Below are 19,555 nucleotides of genomic sequence, written 5' to 3'. Positions count from 1 at the left end.
GTCACAGCTGAGGCCAGCCTTTAGTTGTATTACACAATAATACTGCTTTAATAAAAAAACATGCATATGAATTAATGACATTTTAGCAGTTCAATATATTGGAGCTAATTGAGACGAGCTCTTTATACAAGAGGATTCCCCATATAAGAACTTGTTGATGTCAGAGAATTATTACAAGAGACCTTCTTGTTGAAACTCCAACACTTAATTACAGCACCTCAAGACTCCTTAATGGTAAATATTTTTTCTTCCTGATATAGCAACGGCCCAACAGATGGTGTATGGTTGTTAAATAAGCCATTCAACCCCTTGAGCCTGTTACTAATTTCTACAGCTCTGCTACTCTAACCCATAATTGGTTGCTAAGCTAGAGTGTTGGGAGCTTCCCACTAGAACGTTTAATCCATGATTGACTATTTAATTGACATACCCTAGAACAAAAGTTTACAAATGCTTAATGTATTAGACATCACACTTGAGAGCATTCTTAATTTGATCTTTCAAGCAAAGAGATGTTTAAAAACCAGCTCATTGAAAAATCAGAACTATGGATCAGACACATATGACAGTACAAGGCAGGGTATAACTAGGGGGGGCGGAGAAAGAACTACTCCAGATAAGTCCTGTTTGCTGCTCTTCTACATTGTTTAATCCGTTTATAGCTGCAACTGCATACCTCACAAAAGAGGTTAAGTAATTGATGAAAATATTTTTAGCACTGGACAAAAGTGCATGCCTCCCAAGCCAGTGTACTGACACCAGTGACGTTGAAGGGAAGTGAAATTTGTGGATATTTTCCTTCCCTTCCTTCATAAATGAACAATAACGTCCATTTATGTAACACCTCAATCATAGAGAAACGTCCCAAGTGCTTCACAGGAACATTATCAAATAAAATTTGACAACCAGCCACTTAGAGATATTAGGACGGGTGAACTAAAGCTTGGTTAAGCCAGCTGGTTTTAGGAATATGGGAGGAGAGGGGGAAAGGCAAGGTTTAGGAAGGGACTTCCAGAGCTTAGGGCCCAGGCAACTGGCTGCTGTGCCCTCATTGTTGAAGTGATGAAAATCAGGTCGTGCATGAAACAGAATTGGAAGAGTTCTGAGATCTCTTAGTGTCTCCCAGCAGATGGAAGGTCATAGAGAACCATTGGGTAGTTAAGGTTGCTACTCCTAGAAAGCCAGATCAAGTCCTTTTCTATTAACCTATAACTGGTGCACTTTGTTTCTTCAGATCCTTTGGAAGAACGAGCAAAATAATTAAACACTTGGTCTCAGTTATATGTCTATTGTTTTTAAAATTCTCAACCTCGGTGTTCAAATCCCTTCACAGCTTTGCCCTCCCTTTCTCTGTAACCTCCTCCAAACCTTCAGGACCACAGTGCTCCTCCAATAGAATACAATATATATACCCATGCAGATGTATATTAACAGTGGAAACTTATCAGAAGCACAGCATCACCTGCATAAAATTTACCATTGGGATAAATTACATGAAATCTACATCATAGTAATTCTACAGTTCAACAAGCAAAACTGAATCAATTGACTTTTATTCAAGAATACAACTGGTTTACAAAGAAAGGTTTCACTCTGAAAAGTTATGCATTTATCAAAGGCCATTGGGAGGGGTTTGGTCTCTTGTGCATCCCTGCTTTCCTTCGCTCCACATTGCTGAGGCTCTAAATTCTGGATTTCCTTCCCAAAACCTCTTCACCCCTCTACTGCTCTAAGTTCCTCCTTAAAACCTACCTTTTTGGTCAAGCTTTTAGTCACCTGTCCTAATGTCCCTTTATGTGGCTCAGTGTCAAATTTCTGTCCAATAGTACTTCTGCAAAGCACTTTATAATGTTTTAATATTTTAAAAGGCTGTATAAATTCAAAACAAAAACAAAAATACCTGGAAAAACTCAGCAGGTCTGGCAGCATCTGCGGAGAGGAGCACAGTTAACGTTTCGAGTCCGAATGACCCTTCAACAGAACTAAGTAAAAGTAGAAGAGAGGTGAAATATAAGCTGGTTTAAGGGGAGGGTGGGACAAGTAGAGCTGGATAGAAGGTCAATGATAGGTGGAGATAATCAAAAGATGTCACAGACAAAAGGACAAAGAGGTGTTGAAGGTGGTGATATTATCTACGGAATGTGCTAATTAAGGGTAAAAAGCAGGACAAGCAAGGTACTGACAGCCCTGGTGGGGGTGGGTTGAAGGAATCGAAAAAGGCTAAAAGGTAGAGATAAAACAATGGATGGAAATACATTTAAAAATAATGGAAATAGGTGGGAAAAGAAAAATCTATATAAATTATTGGAAGTGGGGGGTGGGGGGGGGGTGGTGGAGGAGAGAGTTCATGATCTAAAATTGTTGAACTCAATATTCAGTCCGGAAAGCTGTAAAGTGCCTAGTCGGAAGATGAGGTGCTGTTCCTCCAGTTTGCGTTGAGCTTCACTGGAACAATGCAGCAGGATAAGGATGGACATGTGGGCATGAGAGCAGGGTGGAGTGTTGAAGTGGTCAGCGACAGGGAGGTCTGGGTGATGCTTGCGGACAGACCGAAGGTGTTCTGCAAAGCGGTCACCCAGTCTGTGTTTGGTCTCTCCAATGTAGAGGAGACCGCATTGGGAGCAACGAATGCAATAGACTAAATTGAGGGAAGTGCAAGTGAAATGCTGCCTCACTTGAAAGGAGTGTTTGGGCCCTTGGACGGTGAGGAGAGAGGAAGTAAAGGGGCAGGTGTTGCATCTTCTGCGGTTGCATGGGAAGGTGCCGTGGGAGGGGGTTGAGGTGTTGCGGGTGATGGAGGAATGGACCAGGGTGTCCCGGAGGGAACGATCCCTGCGGAATGCCTCCGGGGGGGTGAAAGGAAGATGTGTTTGGTGGTAGCATCATGCTGGAAGTTGGCGGAAATGGCGGAGGATGATCCTTTGAATGCGGAGGCTGGTGGGGTGAAAAGTGAGGACAAGGGGGACCCTATCATGTTTCTGGGAGGGAGAAGAAGGTGTGAGGGCGGATGAGCGGGAGATGGGCTGGACACAGTTGAGGGCCCTGTCAACCACCGTGGGTGGAAAACCTCGGTTAAGGAAGAAGGAGGACATGTCAGAGGAACTGTTTTTGAAAGTGGCATCATCAGAACAGATGCGACGGAGGTGAAAGAACTGAGAGAATGGGATGGAGTCCTTACAGGAAGCGGGGTGTGAGGAGCTGTAGTTGAGGTAGCTGTGGGAGTCGGTAGGCTTGTAATGGATATTGGTGGACAGTCTATCACCAGAAATTGAGACAGAGAGGTCAAGGAAGGGAAGTGTCAGAGATGGACCATGTGAAAATGATGGAGGGGTGGAAATTGGAAGCAAAATTAATAAATCCAGATGAGAGCATGAAGCAGCACCGAAGTAATCATCGATGTACCGGAGAAAGAGTTGTGGGAGGGGGGCCGGAGTAGGACTGGAACAAGAAATGTTCCACATACCCCATAAAGAGACAGGCATAGCTGGGGCCCATGCGGGTACCCATAGCCACACCTTTTATTTGGAGGAAGTGAGAGGAGTCTAAGGAGAAATTGTTCAGTGTGAGAACAAGTTCAGCCAGATGGAGGAGAGTAGTGGTGGATGGGGATTGTTCGGGCCTCTGTTCGAGGAAGAAGCGGAGAGCCATCAGACCATCCCGGTGGGGGATGGAGGTGTAGAGGGATTGGACGTCCATGGTGAAGAGGAGGCGGTTGGGGCCAGGCAACTGGAAATTGTTGATATGATGTAGGGTGTCAGAGGAATCACGGATGTAGGTGGGAAGGGACTGGACAAGGGGAGAGAGAATGGAGTCAAGATAGCAAGAAATGAGTTCCGTGGGGCAGGAACAGGCTGACACGATCGGTCTGCCAGGACAGTCCTGTTTGTGGATTTTGGGTAGGAGGTAGAAGCGGGCCATCCGAGGTTGGGCGACTATCATGTTGGAAGCTGTGGGAGGAAGATCTCCAGAGGAGATGAGGTCAGTGACAGCCCTGGAAACAATGGCTTGATGTTCATTGGTGGGGTCATGGTCCAGGAAGAGGTAGGAGGAAGTGTCTGCAAGTTGACGCTCAGCCTCTGTGAGGTAGAGGTCAGTGTGCCAGACAACAACAGCACCACCCTTGTCAGCGGGTTTGATGACAATGTTAGGGTTGGACCTGAGAGAACGGAGTGCAGTAAGTTCAGAGAGAGACGGGTTAGAATGGATGAGAGGAGCAGAGAAATTGAGACGACTAATGTCACGCCGACAGTTCTCAATGAAAAGATCAAGAGAAGGTAAGAATCCAGAGGGAGGGGTCCAGGTGGAGGGAGAATATTGGAGGTGGGTAAAAGGATCTGTTGAATGGGGAGAGGACTCCTGCCCAAAGAAGTGAGCACGGAGACGAAGGCGGCGGAAGAAGAGTTCAGCATCGTGCCGAGCCCGAAATTCATTGAGATGAGGGCGTAAGGGTATGAAACTAAGTCCTTTGCTGAGCACTGAACGTTCAGCGTTGGAGAGGGGAAGGTCAGGGGGTATGGTGAATACATGGCCGGGGCTAGGATTGGAAGACGGGATGGGGACAGAGGGACAGGCAGGGGTGGAGGGTCCTGGATGGGTGTAATTGTATAAATTCACGTTGTTTGTTGCTGCCTGACACTTTCAAAATTGGGCCTTTTTATGTTCTTAAGAACTCCACCTTAACCTGGCATTTTATTCTGGGTCCCTAGAGTTTTGCAGTGTCCTGTTGTTCCAAGTCTTGTAATGCTGCCAATAGTGTGGATAGATTCCAAAGGCTATTTGGGAGAACATAAGTCAGGTTACTGTGATGACAGCCAAATCTGATAAATTACTGATATGGGAAAGGCCTGCATAATGTGACAAGACTGCTATCTCATATCCCAGATAAAGAATTCAAAAGTTAGATCGTTGGAGGGGAATTCCAAATTGAGTCAACTTAAGTGTGCCTGGGTTTTGAATTCCAGAGCGTTAGTTCTGGTCATTATCCAAAACAGTAATCAGTCTCCCTTGTTGCATGCAAACCTTCCCGCTGGCTTTTACTTCTTTTTCATTTTCAAATGGAGATACTAATTTATATAAAGAATGAGATTCTTAACATTTCCCTCTGCATTTTGTACCTTGGGCATATCGCTGAAATTATAAGAGTAGAATAGAAATTCTGCTTTCATCTAGGCATTAACTACAAGGAGCAAACTCCTCCCAGTGGCCTTTGATAAATTTGTAACTTTTAAGAATGAAACATATGTTGTAAACCCAGCTGTCTGCATGAATAAAGGTAATTGATTCAGTTTTCCTTGTTCAATTGTAGAATGACTTAACAGAGTTTCAGAGCACACAGTAGCTGGAACTATTCTCTTTGTTCCATCTGCAGAATCGGAAGGCAGCAAAAGGGAGGAAGGAGATTCGGACCATAGCAATCAAAATCGGTTATCTGTACGAGATCGACGGAAAGCCCGAAAAGAACGTAGGTTTACTGGCAAGCCAGAATTTGCAGAAGAGGTAAGTGCTGTACTGACGGTACAATAAATGCTAATTTAAGAGAAGGCTAACTTTGCTGGTGCTCTTCTTCAGGAGACATTTGCTTGGGGCACTCTAGGTTTGCTTGTATGTAATGTAATTGTAAGCTTCTTCCAGAATTTTGGGTGTTTTTTTTTGTTCTGTTTCAATCAGTCTGTCTGTGTGAATTGTCTTGGACATATAGCCTTTGTATTTACAGTGGAAATAAATCACAGAGACCCCAATTGTCGCACGTTGCCAGTTTGTTCTCTAGTAAACCTGTACTTTCTAAGTATATGCTGAACAGACCAGATCCTATCTAAGTCAAGAGGATCTTTTGGTGCCCATGAGCCAGATATCTAGACGGGCCTACCAAACATCCCAAAGCAAGCATTTTGTCGTCCTTGCATCGACTGGTAATTTCAGGCCGGAGTGTTTCCTTTCCCTTTTATCCAGTGAGAGAAACTTGTAGAGATTGGATTGCCCAATATTCATAGAGTTTTTCCGCATGAGCTATTAGAACTGTAGATGTCTGACATATGTTTTGGAGTGACTGCTCCTTAGACCTAGCAGTTCTGAATCCCTTTAATAAAATTGTATTGTTCTGCAATTTGTAAATATTAACTCTGCTGCTGTCCTACTATAAAAGGTGCAGCTCCATCAATCTTCAAAACCAAAAGTTTCCAGCTGGATGAAATACCCCAAAAGAGGAACACTTAACACAGGCCGATAGCCATAGGATGGGAAAGGCATGGATGTCATTATTTTAAGATCATACATGTGTGTTAGGAACATGTCTTTTGTGTTATAGTACCTATATAACATCCATGCTTATCACTGCCAACTACTTATATTGGCCAAATGGTGATAGCCACTTGTTATTGGCATAGGAGTTTATTCCAAAGGCACCATTTAAGGGCCCCCTATTTTGTGCAGTTCGGTACTTGCCAATAACTGATTAAAGCAGCTAGAAGTCTCCATCAGCTGTTGGCACTTAAAAAAAAATTTTGGGAGACAATTGGAAAATTGAGACTTCAGGCTACTTAAATCAGCTGTTTGCATTTATTACTGGAGTTATTTTATTGCTAAACCTATTATGGGCTTGCTATGCACAATATTGCAGGCCAATCTCTAAGCATGAGTGCACTCGTATGTGGTGGGGATTGTGCATGCGCTTATTGTAGAGACAATGGGAATAGATGTTAATATAATAAGGCACCCCATCCTATGGTAGATACTTCAGTTTTTGTTTTGTGGTCTTCTCAATGTCATTAAAAGATTTCCTCACCCCTTAACCACACCTCTTTTTTGGGAAATGCCGATGGTGTTTGCTGGACGTTATCTTGGGGATCCGGTGGTGATTCTCTGCAAAAACGACCTTTCTGGGCCTATACTTCCTGAAATTCAAAGCTTGTTTTGAGCATCCTGTGTCTGAACTATTTGAACCCATGATTTCTTATGAATTTCTGACTAAAGACTGGCATACAGCTCTGATTTGTGCTCTGAGTTAGTGAACTCTTGTGGAGGATCTGCCTTATACTATTGGACCTAAAATTGTGTCTAAGGAAGTCCAGGTGGATGTACAAGACTCCCATTGTTCCTTTTGTATGTTGGGTTGCAGTCAGTTGCCAGACTGGGCACTGGTCTGTTTTCTTTGGTTATAAAGAGATTAAACCTTTCCTACACCATAGTTTTAGTTTATTACCTAGTAGAATTTGCTTTGACACTTTATTCCCTGCGGATTACATCCAGTGATCATTCAGCTTAATTTATTACCAAGTCACGGACTTACTCGTGAAAGATGCTTGACTCTACTTCTAAGGAAAGAATCTTAAATAAATTGCATGCACTTTCAAAGCCTTGCTATCTTGATGTAGTGCAGCCGGGCTCCAAGCTGGCAACAGCATTAAATTGTTCGCTCTCATGCTCTCTCTCTCTCTCTCTCTCTCTCTCTCTCTCTCTCTCTCTCTCTCTCTCTCAGTATGTTTTGTATAGGAGCATTGGATTAATGAGAGAATTTATCGTGGCTGACTTTTAGCAATGGGTTATAGAATCATAGAACAGTTGCAGCGCAGAAGGAGGCCATTTGGTCTGTCCTGCCTGTGCAGGCCCTCTGCAAGACCAACTCCGCTCGTCCCACGCCCCTGCCTTTTTCCTGTAACCCTGTGAATCTTTTCTGTTCAGATAATTATCGAATTACCTGTTGTAAACCACAATTGAATTTGTCTCCACCCACTCTCAGGTAGTGCGTTCCAGATCCTAACCACTGCTGCGCTTTTTTTAGAAAAGTTTTTCCTTCATGTTGCCTTTGGTTCTTTTGCCAGTCATCTTAAATCAGTGTCCTTTTGGTTCTTGACCCTTCCACAAATGGAAACAATTTCTCTCTATCTGCCCAGGTCCGGCATGATTTTGAACTTTTCTGTCAAATCTCCTCTTAACATTGAGGAGAGCAGCCTTAGCTTTGCCAGTCTACCCAAGTAACCGAAGCCCCTCATCCCTGTAGCCATTGTCATAAATCATTTCTTCACCCTCTCGAATGTTTTCACATCCTTCCTAAAGTGCAGCGCACAGAATTGGACAAAATACTCTCGTTGAGACCATGCTGCTTTATAAAGGTTCACCAACACTTCTTTGCTTTTGTACTCTACACCTCTATTTATAAAATTCAGGATCCTGTATTCTTTATTAACCACTTGTTCAACCTGCCCCTGCCACCATCATATTGCCTTTACTTGGCCCTACTGCCAAAATGCACCACTTCACACTTCTCTGCATTAAATTTGATCTGCCACGTGTCCATCCATTCCACCAGCCTATGTCCTCTTGAAGTCTATCGCCATCCTCCTCACAATTGACGATGCTCCCAGGTTTTGTGTTATCTGCAAATTTTGAAATTGTAGCCTGCACACTCAAATCTAGGTCTTTAATATAGACCAAAAAGAGTGGCCCTAGTACTGAACACTGGGGAACCCCACGATATATCTTATTCTTTGAGCCTTGTTCATATTGTTTACATCTTTACCTCTCCCTCAATTTGGGGTGGTGTGCCTTGCAGCTGCATTTTTTGTGGCTATTCATTTATAAATGATACCCAAACAATAAGGACAGTTACGTTTATATGACGTATTCTAACTCCCGATACCGTCATTGCTCACCAGATACAAGTTTGCACCTGCAAGATACTAAGATTGTGGGTTTGTCTGTTTTAATGTGGTGTTTCTATGTTGTGTTTCAGGAAGACAGCACAGAGCAGATGAACAGTGTGGATACTGCAATGCACAGGCAAGAACATTTTACTTGACACTCACTGACTGAACAGACTTAAATGGTTCTTGGAGCCTGATGGAACAAAAAAGTTGCATTTATATAGCACTTTGGCATGACCAGAGCAGTAGTCCAGACCAGAGCTTCACAGAAAATGAACAAATTGTACTTCGAGTATTGCTTTTCGTCTTGCACTCATCAGAACACTTTGCAATAATTAGGGTCAAGCTGCCCAGTTTATTTTTCAAACAATGGTTGGCAGTTAATTGTCAGCCACTGTCAATTGGTGCATTCTCCATGGCAACACCTCTACCAATCAGAGTCCACTTGCTAACCAATCAGCACTCTCTCTTCTCATACAGTATAAATTGTTGCAAAGTGTCCTGATGAGTTCAAGTCGAAAAGCTTCACCGTGTCTCTCTCTTTCAGCAATACACAAGTTCTGTACTACCAAATGACTAAATTGTACCTCATTAACCTGACCGAGTAACATTATAGTGAATTACTAAAATGTGGTGTAGACACCACCACTCCGTATCTTCTTGATTCCCTTCAGTCTGGTGTCTCTGTGTGTCACTTCTGGTCCTCCAACACCAGTATGCTTCTTGTGCCCTCCACTGTTACTGGTGTGCCTTCACCCAATTTGGCTCCCTGGGACTCGCTCAATATTTCCACTGGCTACCCTTCAAAATGCTCTTGACCCTATAGCTTCCCAACCATTGATATCCATCCGTAGACTGGGTTGTCATTTGCTATCCCACGTACCTGCAAAACACTCTATGTAAAGAGGGCTACAGAGGCTTAAATTGTTGATTAGAGAAACTGCAGAATTTCACTGTACACAGTATTGATACGGACACGAGTTACAGTTCCTTCAGTTTTCACCATAATGGTGCAAGTGCAGTTTAATTGGTTTCCATTCCTAAATCCTGCAGGGGCTTTAATTCAATTAGCAAGTTTTATAAGAAAATGCTGGATATCCATATTAAAAGCGGATGCTAGAACTATATAGTGGGTCTGCTTGCATTCAATGACAGTATCCTTTTATCAGAATGCACTTAATTACAGTCTGACTTTTTCTGAATTTCTGGCAACATAAACTAAATGGAAGAAATTTAAAGACAGTGCAGGGACAGAGACCTGGGAATGGACATACACAAGCCTTTGAATGTGGCAGGACAAGTTGAGAAGGCTGTTTTAAAAAGGTGCATGGTGCCCTTAAATCTATAAGTAGAGGCATAGCGTATAAAAGCAAAGAAATTGTGCTAAACCTTTTGTAAAACTATCTGAGCCTTGACTGGAGTAGTGCGGCCCGTTCTTGGCACCATATTCTCGGAAGGATGTCAAGGCCTTGGAGGGAGCATGGAGGAAATGTACTAGAATAGTTTCACGGATGAAAAGTTGCATGAAGAGGCTGGAGAAGCTCAGGATTGTTCTTCTTGGAGGAGGACGGTTAAGGGGGGGATTTAGTTGTTCAAAATCCTAGAGAGTTTCAAAAATAAATAAAGAGAAACTGTTTCCTGTGTCAGAACCTCTGTATCTAGAGGATACAGGTTAAAGGTAATTGGCAAAGGAACCAGAGGCGACTTAAGGGGAAAAAATAATAATCTGAGTTGCTGTGACCTGCAATGCGTTGCCTGAAAGGGTGGTGGAAGCAGATTCAAAAATTACTTTCAAAAGGGAATTGGATAAATACTTGAAATGAAGAAATTTGCAGGGCTGTGGAGAATGGGACTAACTGGATAGTTCTTTCAAAGAGCTGGTTCACGCATGATGGGCTGAATGTCCGCCTCCTGTGCTGTATCATTCTGATTTCCAGCATTTTCTATTTTTATTTAAATTTTTCAAATACAACACCAATTAAAATATAGTGTCCGCAGCAGCCCTGAGAAAGGATTGATCCTTCTTCAAGGTATTGGAAATTGGATGGGAAGGTCTCTTTTTTTAAAAAAAACAGGAAAAATCTAGTAGCCAGGCTGCCCATCATGATCCTAACTAGTGGTCCACAACTATTGACTGTAGGATTGTATAAGAGTCATGAATTAATCTCTTGATTTCGTTGTCATTCTGACGTTTGGCTAAACCTTGATGTAGAAACCTGCATCTCTTTCCCCAATACCCTGGGTACAGCTGGAGCTTTCAAAACTGAGACGGGTTGATTTTTGTTAGTTAAGGGTATCCAGGGTTATGGAGTTGAGGTACGGATCAGACATGATATAATTGAAAAGCAGAGCAGGGCCTACTTGTGCTCCTGTGATTCGGTGTTTTGCAATACCCTGTAACCTCTCCAGTCCGGAATGCTTGGGACCAAGGAATATCTGGACTTCAGAATTTTCTGGATTACAGATAACACTAGAATGTCTAGTCACAATTTTAATTTCTCCCAAGTTAGACAACTTTTTTTCCTCTGTCATCCACCTTGTCTCTCTCACCTACAGCCTTCCGATTGAAACAGCCAAAGACTGCTCCCTTTACCTTCAGCAGCTATTACTCCTTCCTTTCCTAGAAGCTCTAATTTAGATTTAGTATTGTACACAGTAGAAGCAGGACCATTACAATGACCATAAAGGCCATCACGTTCACTATTTCACGATTTGTTGCAGCGTCATGAGTGGTGAGTCAGAGAGCTGTTCCAAAAAATTCCGGACAACTGGTGTGTCCGGATTTTAGATTTCCAGACTGGAGAAGTTAGTGTACTGCTACCAAAATCGCTCAATGAGTTTATCCATTCAGTAGCAGTGCCTGTCAGTAGCAGTGCCTTACAAATCAGGCAAGTCCCAAGTTTGACCCAAGGTCAGTGCTGAGTCATCTGATCCTAGCTTGGTCAATGAGAGGTAAGAGTGGCACATTGAGTTATTAGAAAGGGGAAAATCAGATGTAGTTCTAGCTCATAATTATCATCCCTGCTGAAAATGTAGTGTGTGAACATTAGATAAGCAATATTGACCCCTGTAGATGACTAGCCTGTCCACACATGAATAAAGACCATTTGGAAAGGTACTGCAGAGCTTTAACGCTTTTGCAGCTGTGCCCTGGTTAGGAAATGAGACGTACAGCGTAATTGACATCCAAGAAGTAGGGAGAGTCTGAGATCCTCACAGTCACTTAAACCCTTGCCTTTTCACAGTTTGGTATTGCATTATACTTGCAACTGGCCTAAAGCCAAAATCCAGCAGCTGATCCATTTGTGGGGAAAAAAGCTTTCTATGATAACTTTGGACGTGCCAACTGTATCACGAAATGTAGCCGCCCTTAAATCAACTTGCAGCCTCTTTCCCAATTAATGCCAAAGTTCTAGCCCAGAAAATTGGAAAGCCACAACCTTGGTGTAATTGCAAGTCCACCTGGGTTTTGCGAAAGTTTGGTAGGGTCTTCTCGGTTTGTCTGTAATTCATTTGCTGTCAATTGTAGGTTTCCTCCATCCATGCATAACTACCCTGTCAGCAAATAAATCTCTTTGATTGGTGGCAGGTATGGCCCAAGTCTGAGTGACCGGATGAGTGATCGGCTTCTAAGCAGAATTGGGACTTCCTCCCACTCCAGTACAGGGGTAATGGCGGATGGTAATAACGACTTCAGGAAGGTAATAAAGTGACACGTGGATGGATCATTGTTGTAGTTATCTATGTGTGCATGCTTAAGACTGTGATGCAATATCTTAAGTAATTCAGTCCAAAGGAAAGTGTTGTGCTTGTAACTAGGCAGCTGATCTAGAGCCAGGTCATCATGAGCTAATGGAACAGTGCCCCTGCTCTTAAATAAAATGTTTCATCTTTCTAAGGAAAAAAACAGAACACTGAAGCTCAAGAAGTTCACCACACGAATCTTTGCCTTGATTTGAAATTCTGAAAGCTGTATCCATTGCTTCAAACAACCTCTGCAATAGCTCCACAGTCTAAGCAGACCTGTATAATCCACATAGCATGTTTATATTGTTTCCACTGAATATAGCCCTCTTTTAATTAAAAGAAAACAGACTTGTATTTTGTCTCACCTTTTGAGCCGCCTGGAGAGACCTTGGGTGATGTGCTGATCTCTGCATCGTTGTTATAATGACATTGCTTTACCTCCCCAGACGTGCTTGCACAGGTGAAGCCCTACCATTATCTCCCTCCACTTTGTGGAGCTTCTGTGAATACTGACCATTGCATCAAACAGTATCACTGAGGACTGATGAAGCTCACTCTAAACAATGGTTGTCAGCCAAGAGCAGGATTTAAACTAATCCAATTATTAGGCAATGCAAGCACCCTTAAGTTGGTAAATGATTTATGTCAATGGGTGCCAGCTTGGCTTGTTTGGCAGTGCTTCCTTCACTGGACAGAAGGTCGTGGGTTCAAGGCTTCAATCCAAAACTTGAACTTGAACTTGTGACCTAGATTGACCCTCCAATACAGTAAATATCACAATGAGACCTTAAGCCAAGAACTATCTATTGCTATAGACATTAAAGAATGCATAGTTGTATTTGAAGGTTGACAGAGAATCCTCTCAATACCTATCCCTTTCTTGTCAAATGCCTTAAAGTGAACATTTGACTTGTTGCTGTTTGTCGAGTGTTGCTGTTACAATTACCTATGTAACAGCACTTTAGAAAGTAACCTGTTGTATAAAGTGCTTTGAGATAGTTCACTAACGTGATAACACACTGTATAAATGCAGCATTTTGTGTTGTGATTACTCTGCATGCAAAACAATCCTAACTACACTGCACAGCAAAGCAAGCCATTCTGCTCTGTTTCCCTAAGCAGATGTACGAGGTGGTCTTGTCAGAGAACGTGAGACTTAAGGATGAGTTACGAGAAGCACAAACCTACCTCACACAAGCTAATCAGGAATTGGAGAGGGTTTTACAGGTAAGAGATTAAAGTCGCACGCATCTTGCTTGAAAGTGTTAGCTGTGGACCTGTTATCGCCACAGTCCTTGTATTTTGTGTGCATGTTGTTAGTTGCCTTCCATCAGGGCCATGATGTGTATTTTATACTTATTCAGTAGCTAACGCTCAAGATGGAACACATACCTATCAAATAGTGGTGGCTAGTGCTCATTCTGGAAATGCTTCAGTTTCTCATTGTGTTTTCCCCATCTTGTCTTCCTCATTTGGAGGCAGTGACTGGTATCCTATTGATCTCTCTTTTGTGCAAGTGGTCATTTTTCACTGCAGTCCTAGTCAGTGATTATAGGATGATTAATTATCATGTGCGCAACAATAAAAATTCAACCCCGTTCCCTTGCAACATTGGTACCATGAGCAAGAATTTATCCATTCTATCTATTTGATATGCGGTGCAATATTCAAAATTGTTAACTGTGTCTCATTGTATTCTGATATCTTTCCTTGATACTAGTATCCTCGCCTCTGAAACAGAAGGTTGTAGGTTCAAGTTCCAATCCACGGATTGGGCACACATCAGCTACAGCTCCCTCTGCCTATTCTGGTGGTTCATGTAGATGTTAAAGATCCTACTGCATTATTAGAAGAAGAGCAGAGGGTTCTCCTGATATCACCACACCCGCAACCTGGTCACTATTCTTCCTTCAGTCAACCCCAGAAAAAATAGATTCACCTCATTGCTGCTTGTGGGACCTTGCGAGGAAGAAGATAATCCGTGCATTTGCCTATACTGGAATAGTGACTTTATAAAGTCATTCATTGCACATGCAGCACCTTGAGATGTGATCAGCCACTATAGGGAGGAATTTTGTTTTGCATTTCTGACTCTTTGGTATTCCATCTTTTCTTCACTGTTTACTATTGTTCACTCTGTCCATTTTTAGAGACCAGGGAGGCATGAAAATAGGCCGGCGCAGCTGGAGCTGGAAAGATTTGTAAGTCATCATATTGTACATGCCGCGTAAATTCTGGTACAGCAGTTCATTTAATCTTTTTCCATCAAAACTGCCATGTTTACACAATGCTGTCCAAAACTATACAAGTTAAAAATATAACAATCGATGAATGCACCAAAACCAACTGTCTAGCGGTTACTACAGTGCAACTTATTCAACACTAAAGGTGGCCACACTAAGATTACATGGTGTATTGGGTAATATATTAGCATGGATAAAGGATTAGTTAGCTAACAGGATGCAGAGAGGTTGGGGTAGTTGAGTATTTTTTGGGTTGGCAAGTGGAGTGCCACAGGGATCCATGCTGGACCCTCAACTATTTACAATCTGCATCAATGATTTGGATGAAGGGACCAAATGTATGGTAGCTAAAATTGTCAATGACGCCAAGATAGGTAGGAAAGTTTTCAAGAAGAGGGAGAGACTCTGCAAGGGGATATAGGCAGGTTTAGTGAGTGTGCAAAAAATTGGCAGATGGGGTATAATGTGGGAAAATGTGAACTTGTCCACTTTGACAGGAAGAACAAAAAAGCGTTATACTATTTAAATGGATAGAGATTGCGGAACTCGGTGGCACAGAGGGATGTGTGTGTCCTGGTACATGAATCACGAAAAGTTAGCAGGTACAGCAAGTGATTAGGAAGGCAAATGGAATGTTGCCGTTTATTGCAAGGAGAATGAAATATAAAAGTAGGGAAGTTTTACTGCAGCTGTACAGAGCTTGGGGAGACCGCATCTGGAATACAGTGTCCAGTTTTGACCTCCTTATTTGAAAAAAGATTTAATTGCGATAGAAGCAGTTGAGAGAAGGTTCACTCGACTCATTCTTGGGATGAGGGGCTTATTTTATGAAGAAAAGTTGAACAGGTTGGGCCTATACCCATTGGAGTTTCTAAGAATGAGAGGTGATCTTATTGAAACATATAAGATTTTGAGGGGACTCGATAGGGTTAATACCAGGAGGATATTTCCACTTGTGGGAGAGACTAGAAATAGGGGACACAGTTTAAGAATAAGAGGTCTACCTAAGGCGGAGATGAGAAGAAATATTTTCTGAGGTTCATCATTTGTGAAATTCTGTTAGGATAGGAAATAGTTAATAATCAACAGGTGATTATATTAGTAATTAGAGGTTAATTGGTTGAGCACATCACTGGGTGCATATAAAGAGGAAAAGGGTAATGATTTGGGAAGGAGCTTTATGTGAGTTGGAATAAAGCTCTGTCTGGAAGGAGTAAAGACTTGTTTTTTTTACCAACTTGCCATTGAAGTTTTACATTCTCTTCCCCAGAAAGCAGTGGAGGATGGAATTTATTCAAGGCAGAGTTAGACAGATAGACAAGGAGTCAAGGGTTGTGGGGACCAGACAGGAAAGTTGAGTTGAGACCACAACAGGGGTCAGCCATGATCTTATTGAATGGCGGAGCAGGCTCAAAGGGCTGAATGACCTATTCCTGCTCCTAAGTCCGATGTTCCTATTATTTAGATGAATGGTAACTATTGGGTAAATGTTCACAAGGACAGACAGTATCGGTTTTGCCGCCTGTTGTTTTGGCAAGAAAGCAGTTTTTCATGAGAACTATGGTTGCCCCACAGTAAGTGGCCATCTTCTGTCTGGGATTATCTGCTTCACAGGTAGCACTTCACAAACCCATGGTGCTGTGAACTGGTGGTTCTGCTTTTTGGGAAGGGATGGGAGAGAAAAAACAGATTCAGTAGCAACTTTCAAAAGACAACTGGATAAATACTTGGAGTAGCGAAAATTGCAGGGCTATGGGGGAAAAAGCAAGGGGTAGTGTGACTAATTGGATAGCTCTTTCAAAAGAACCAGCACAGACACGATGGGGCTGATTGGCCGCCTGCTGTGCTGTGTGATTCTATGGTTCTGTTCTGTGAAAGATCAGAATCAGAACTGGAAATTTTGAAATATGACCATCTTTTATGTTTGGTTCCCATTATTTGTCAGTGGGTAAAATGTCATTTTGTATCTTAATGTTTAATGTCTGTCTGCTTCTTTACAAAACAGGAGCGAAGGGCATTTGAAAGAAAGACAGCTGAACTGGAAGAGCAGCTAAAGGTAATTATATATTTTAAACAAGTGAAGACAGAATCATCAAACGTATAATTTTCCCAGATGTATTTTATTGTCAATCTGTGGCTATACATTGTTATAGCAGGCCTACTTGAGAGTAACTAGGGATGCTAGGAAGGTGGTGTTGATTTTTTTTTAATATGTAAACTAAATTGGAGAGCGGGAGCCATTATCAAACCTGCCTTTCCTGTTCAGTATTTATTCTGGCAAAATGTTACTTGAGTGCAATGAAGACTAGCAGCTCACAAGGATCCAGATGGAATCCTCAAGCACTCTTCTCACGTTTGTGCGCTCACTTTCAAATGCTTTTATTTTGCTCAACATAATTTCATGTTTAGACTATTTCTCTTGTACTAGCACAGTTTTTTTTTAAAAAAGCATACTCCTGCCTCCCCTTTTTATAGAAGAAAATAATAGACTCGTCACAGAGGTTGGTGCTTCTATTTTTTGAGTCCATTTTTATGCGGCTGTTTAGACAGTGAACCTGATGCTTCAGATAGAGTTTGCTCCATTCCCTCCGCTTGCCCCATCTGTCTGAGAGGTTGCAGTTGGAACTTCCTATCAGCATCTTTGTTTTCCCCATTTATTCACTTGCTCTGTCTTTGCTATTCCTTCTTTTCAGAGAAACTGCGATCTGCTTCCAGAGTGATAACTCTAGAGTGTAGGACAAGCTATATATTTGTCACAAGGCTCTTAGTCCTGAAAATGACAGTATCCCCTGTTCATTTCTACAGCCTTAGAATAATATAAAATAAAATTCCACTAGCAACATCTCTCTCTCTCTTTCTTGAGATGAAATGTATTGCGTGTTATGTTATGTTTTTATGTTTATGTTATGTTTTTTTTTCTGCCCTCACAGATTTTAACAGACTTAAAAACAGACAATCAGAGACTAAAGGATGAGAATGCAGCCCTGATCCGTGTCATCAGCAAGTTGTCAAAATAGTTGAGATGCCATCATCCAGCTGCATCACCCTATGGGAAAACCGTTGCCATCACTGATACTGTAGAGTTGACTCTAGGTTTGGGTCAAAAGAGAACATCTTCAATGCCAAGTATTTTTCCACAGCCAATACAGTTAACCAGTGTGTGTGGGGCGAGGGGAGAAATTAAGGTAGTTTAGGCAGCTAGCCACCAAACTAAGTAACTCCAGTGGCCAAAGCTGATGCAAGTTGCCAGATATTGTTCTGGTTGAGTAAAATTGCCAACGGTGACTCTGCTGTCCGGAGTTCCTTTTGTTTGATTTTTGTACCTAACCAATTGTGAAGGTTCTCTTTCGAGACCTGTGTGTGCACATAAAATATATATTTATGTTCTAGTAAATGGAAAACTTATTTCATTAATCCACATTCCTCTCTTGTGTGTCCTGGTCAGTTGGATAAATATTTTATTTTCACTATCATTAAAGCTCTGGCCACTTGAAGGTTATCACTGCCCTTCCCACCCCATCAAAAAAAACAAATCTCGCAGTGATGGAATGCATTTCAGTCTTACTCCTTTTCTGTAAGCTCTAACGGTGATCAGTACGTGAAAGGTAAAAGAAGAGATTTTGAATGCCTCTGTGCAGTATTTTTAAAAATATATTAAGACCAGTATTAAACCAAAAGTTTAATGTGAATTAATTTTGACTTGAGCGGGGGGTGTACTTTTCAAAATTTAAACAGATCTTTGGGGCTTGAAATTTAGTACAGCTGGTTAAAATGCCCTGGTCCACTGAGGTTTAAATCCTTGTTTAGGATGCAGTTTTCACCAGTAGCATCATAACACTTATTAAGTGGAGGAAATGTTTTGTTTAAATCCCTCTGACCTTTCAGGATGTTAGAGGAGGCATTTGGTATTCAAAAGCATTTAATTGTGTACGTCAATTTTTTTTTTCAAAATCAGCAGTGAACTCATAACCTTAGGTTGATTTGAGGGAAATTGTGTGCGCCTGTTAGTGTTGCAGTGTTGCTCAAGGGCATAATGCTAGCAGCATCTAGTGGCAGACAGAGGTAGTGCAAAACCCAAGAAATTTTCCTTTTACTGCGAATTCTTTTGATGCAGTTGGATCCTGGACTAGCATATCTTGAAACAGAAGTCAATTTCGGTGTTGTAATAATTTACGGTTACGCTATTTTCTGCTTAAAGACTAGACAGGGTTGGCGGTGCGGAGGGTAACTATAGACGTGCCCTATTTCAACGGGCAACTAGCCTCACCAGCGATCATGATTCTAACTGCCTTTTTATGATGGTCCTTACTCTGAGTTAAATATTTTCAAAATGCTTAACTTGCAAGCTTTACCACAAAGCAGTACAGTGTGGTTTTGCATCTGTGTTTCAAGGTTGCGGTGAAAATTTTGGGGGCTCTCTGTTGTGTGCCAATTGGTAGCTGTTTACAGGCAGCTGGCAAAAACCTTGGAACCAAGTTACTGTCCAACCTATGTGGTACAAGGAAAACTAAGCAAAGGCCAAAACTAAATGTTATATTGGGGGGGTTAGCAGTGTCAGGGAGCAGAGCGAGAAATTTTAAAATAATGCTTCCCAATGATACGACAGGTTTAATGGATTGTGTGGTATGGAATTGAGCTAAGGAGTCCAGGGCAATCATAGATCTGATCTTTAGTTTGTGATAAGCTGGCTAATTGAATGCAAGGCTGCAGTAGAGAGCTCCATTTAGTCAGGATCGCCATGCTAGAGGAATATTAAAATCAGCCAGGGCTCCTGCTCTTGTTCACAGTTCTGTAACCCCAGCCGTATGTGCACATCGCACTTGTGTAGCACCCGCTCAAGGTTTAGACTGTGAATGTTCACCATCTGCAAAGTGCATACATATGTCTTCTGATTTAATTTCAGCTCCTATTCTTAATTCCAAAGCC

The 19,555-nt window shown here is 42.0% G+C and overlaps 1 protein-coding gene across 1 annotated transcript in view; it reads left to right on the top strand.

Annotated features, from left to right (window-relative positions):
- Positions 1-19,555, top strand: part of LOC144669367 (protein phosphatase 1 regulatory subunit 12C-like) — a 70,240-nt gene extending 50,685 nt beyond the window's left edge. The window contains exons 16-22 of the mRNA XM_078531744.1: positions 5,369-5,496; positions 8,729-8,775; positions 12,229-12,340; positions 13,509-13,613; positions 14,537-14,587; positions 16,635-16,685; positions 17,560-19,555. Coding sequence (XP_078387870.1) covers positions 5,369-5,496; positions 8,729-8,775; positions 12,229-12,340; positions 13,509-13,613; positions 14,537-14,587; positions 16,635-16,685; positions 17,560-17,646 — 581 coding nt within the window. The 3' untranslated portion in view covers positions 17,647-19,555. The remainder of the gene's footprint in view (positions 1-5,368; positions 5,497-8,728; positions 8,776-12,228; positions 12,341-13,508; positions 13,614-14,536; positions 14,588-16,634; positions 16,686-17,559) is intronic.

The sequence above is a fragment of the Cetorhinus maximus genome, chromosome 29, assembly GCF_964194155.1.
Source record: "Cetorhinus maximus chromosome 29, sCetMax3.hap1.1, whole genome shotgun sequence".
NCBI lineage: Eukaryota > Metazoa > Chordata > Chondrichthyes > Lamniformes > Cetorhinidae > Cetorhinus > Cetorhinus maximus.
The sequence above is the reverse complement of the archived record's forward strand: the minus strand, read 5'-3'. Positions and strand labels throughout refer to the sequence as shown.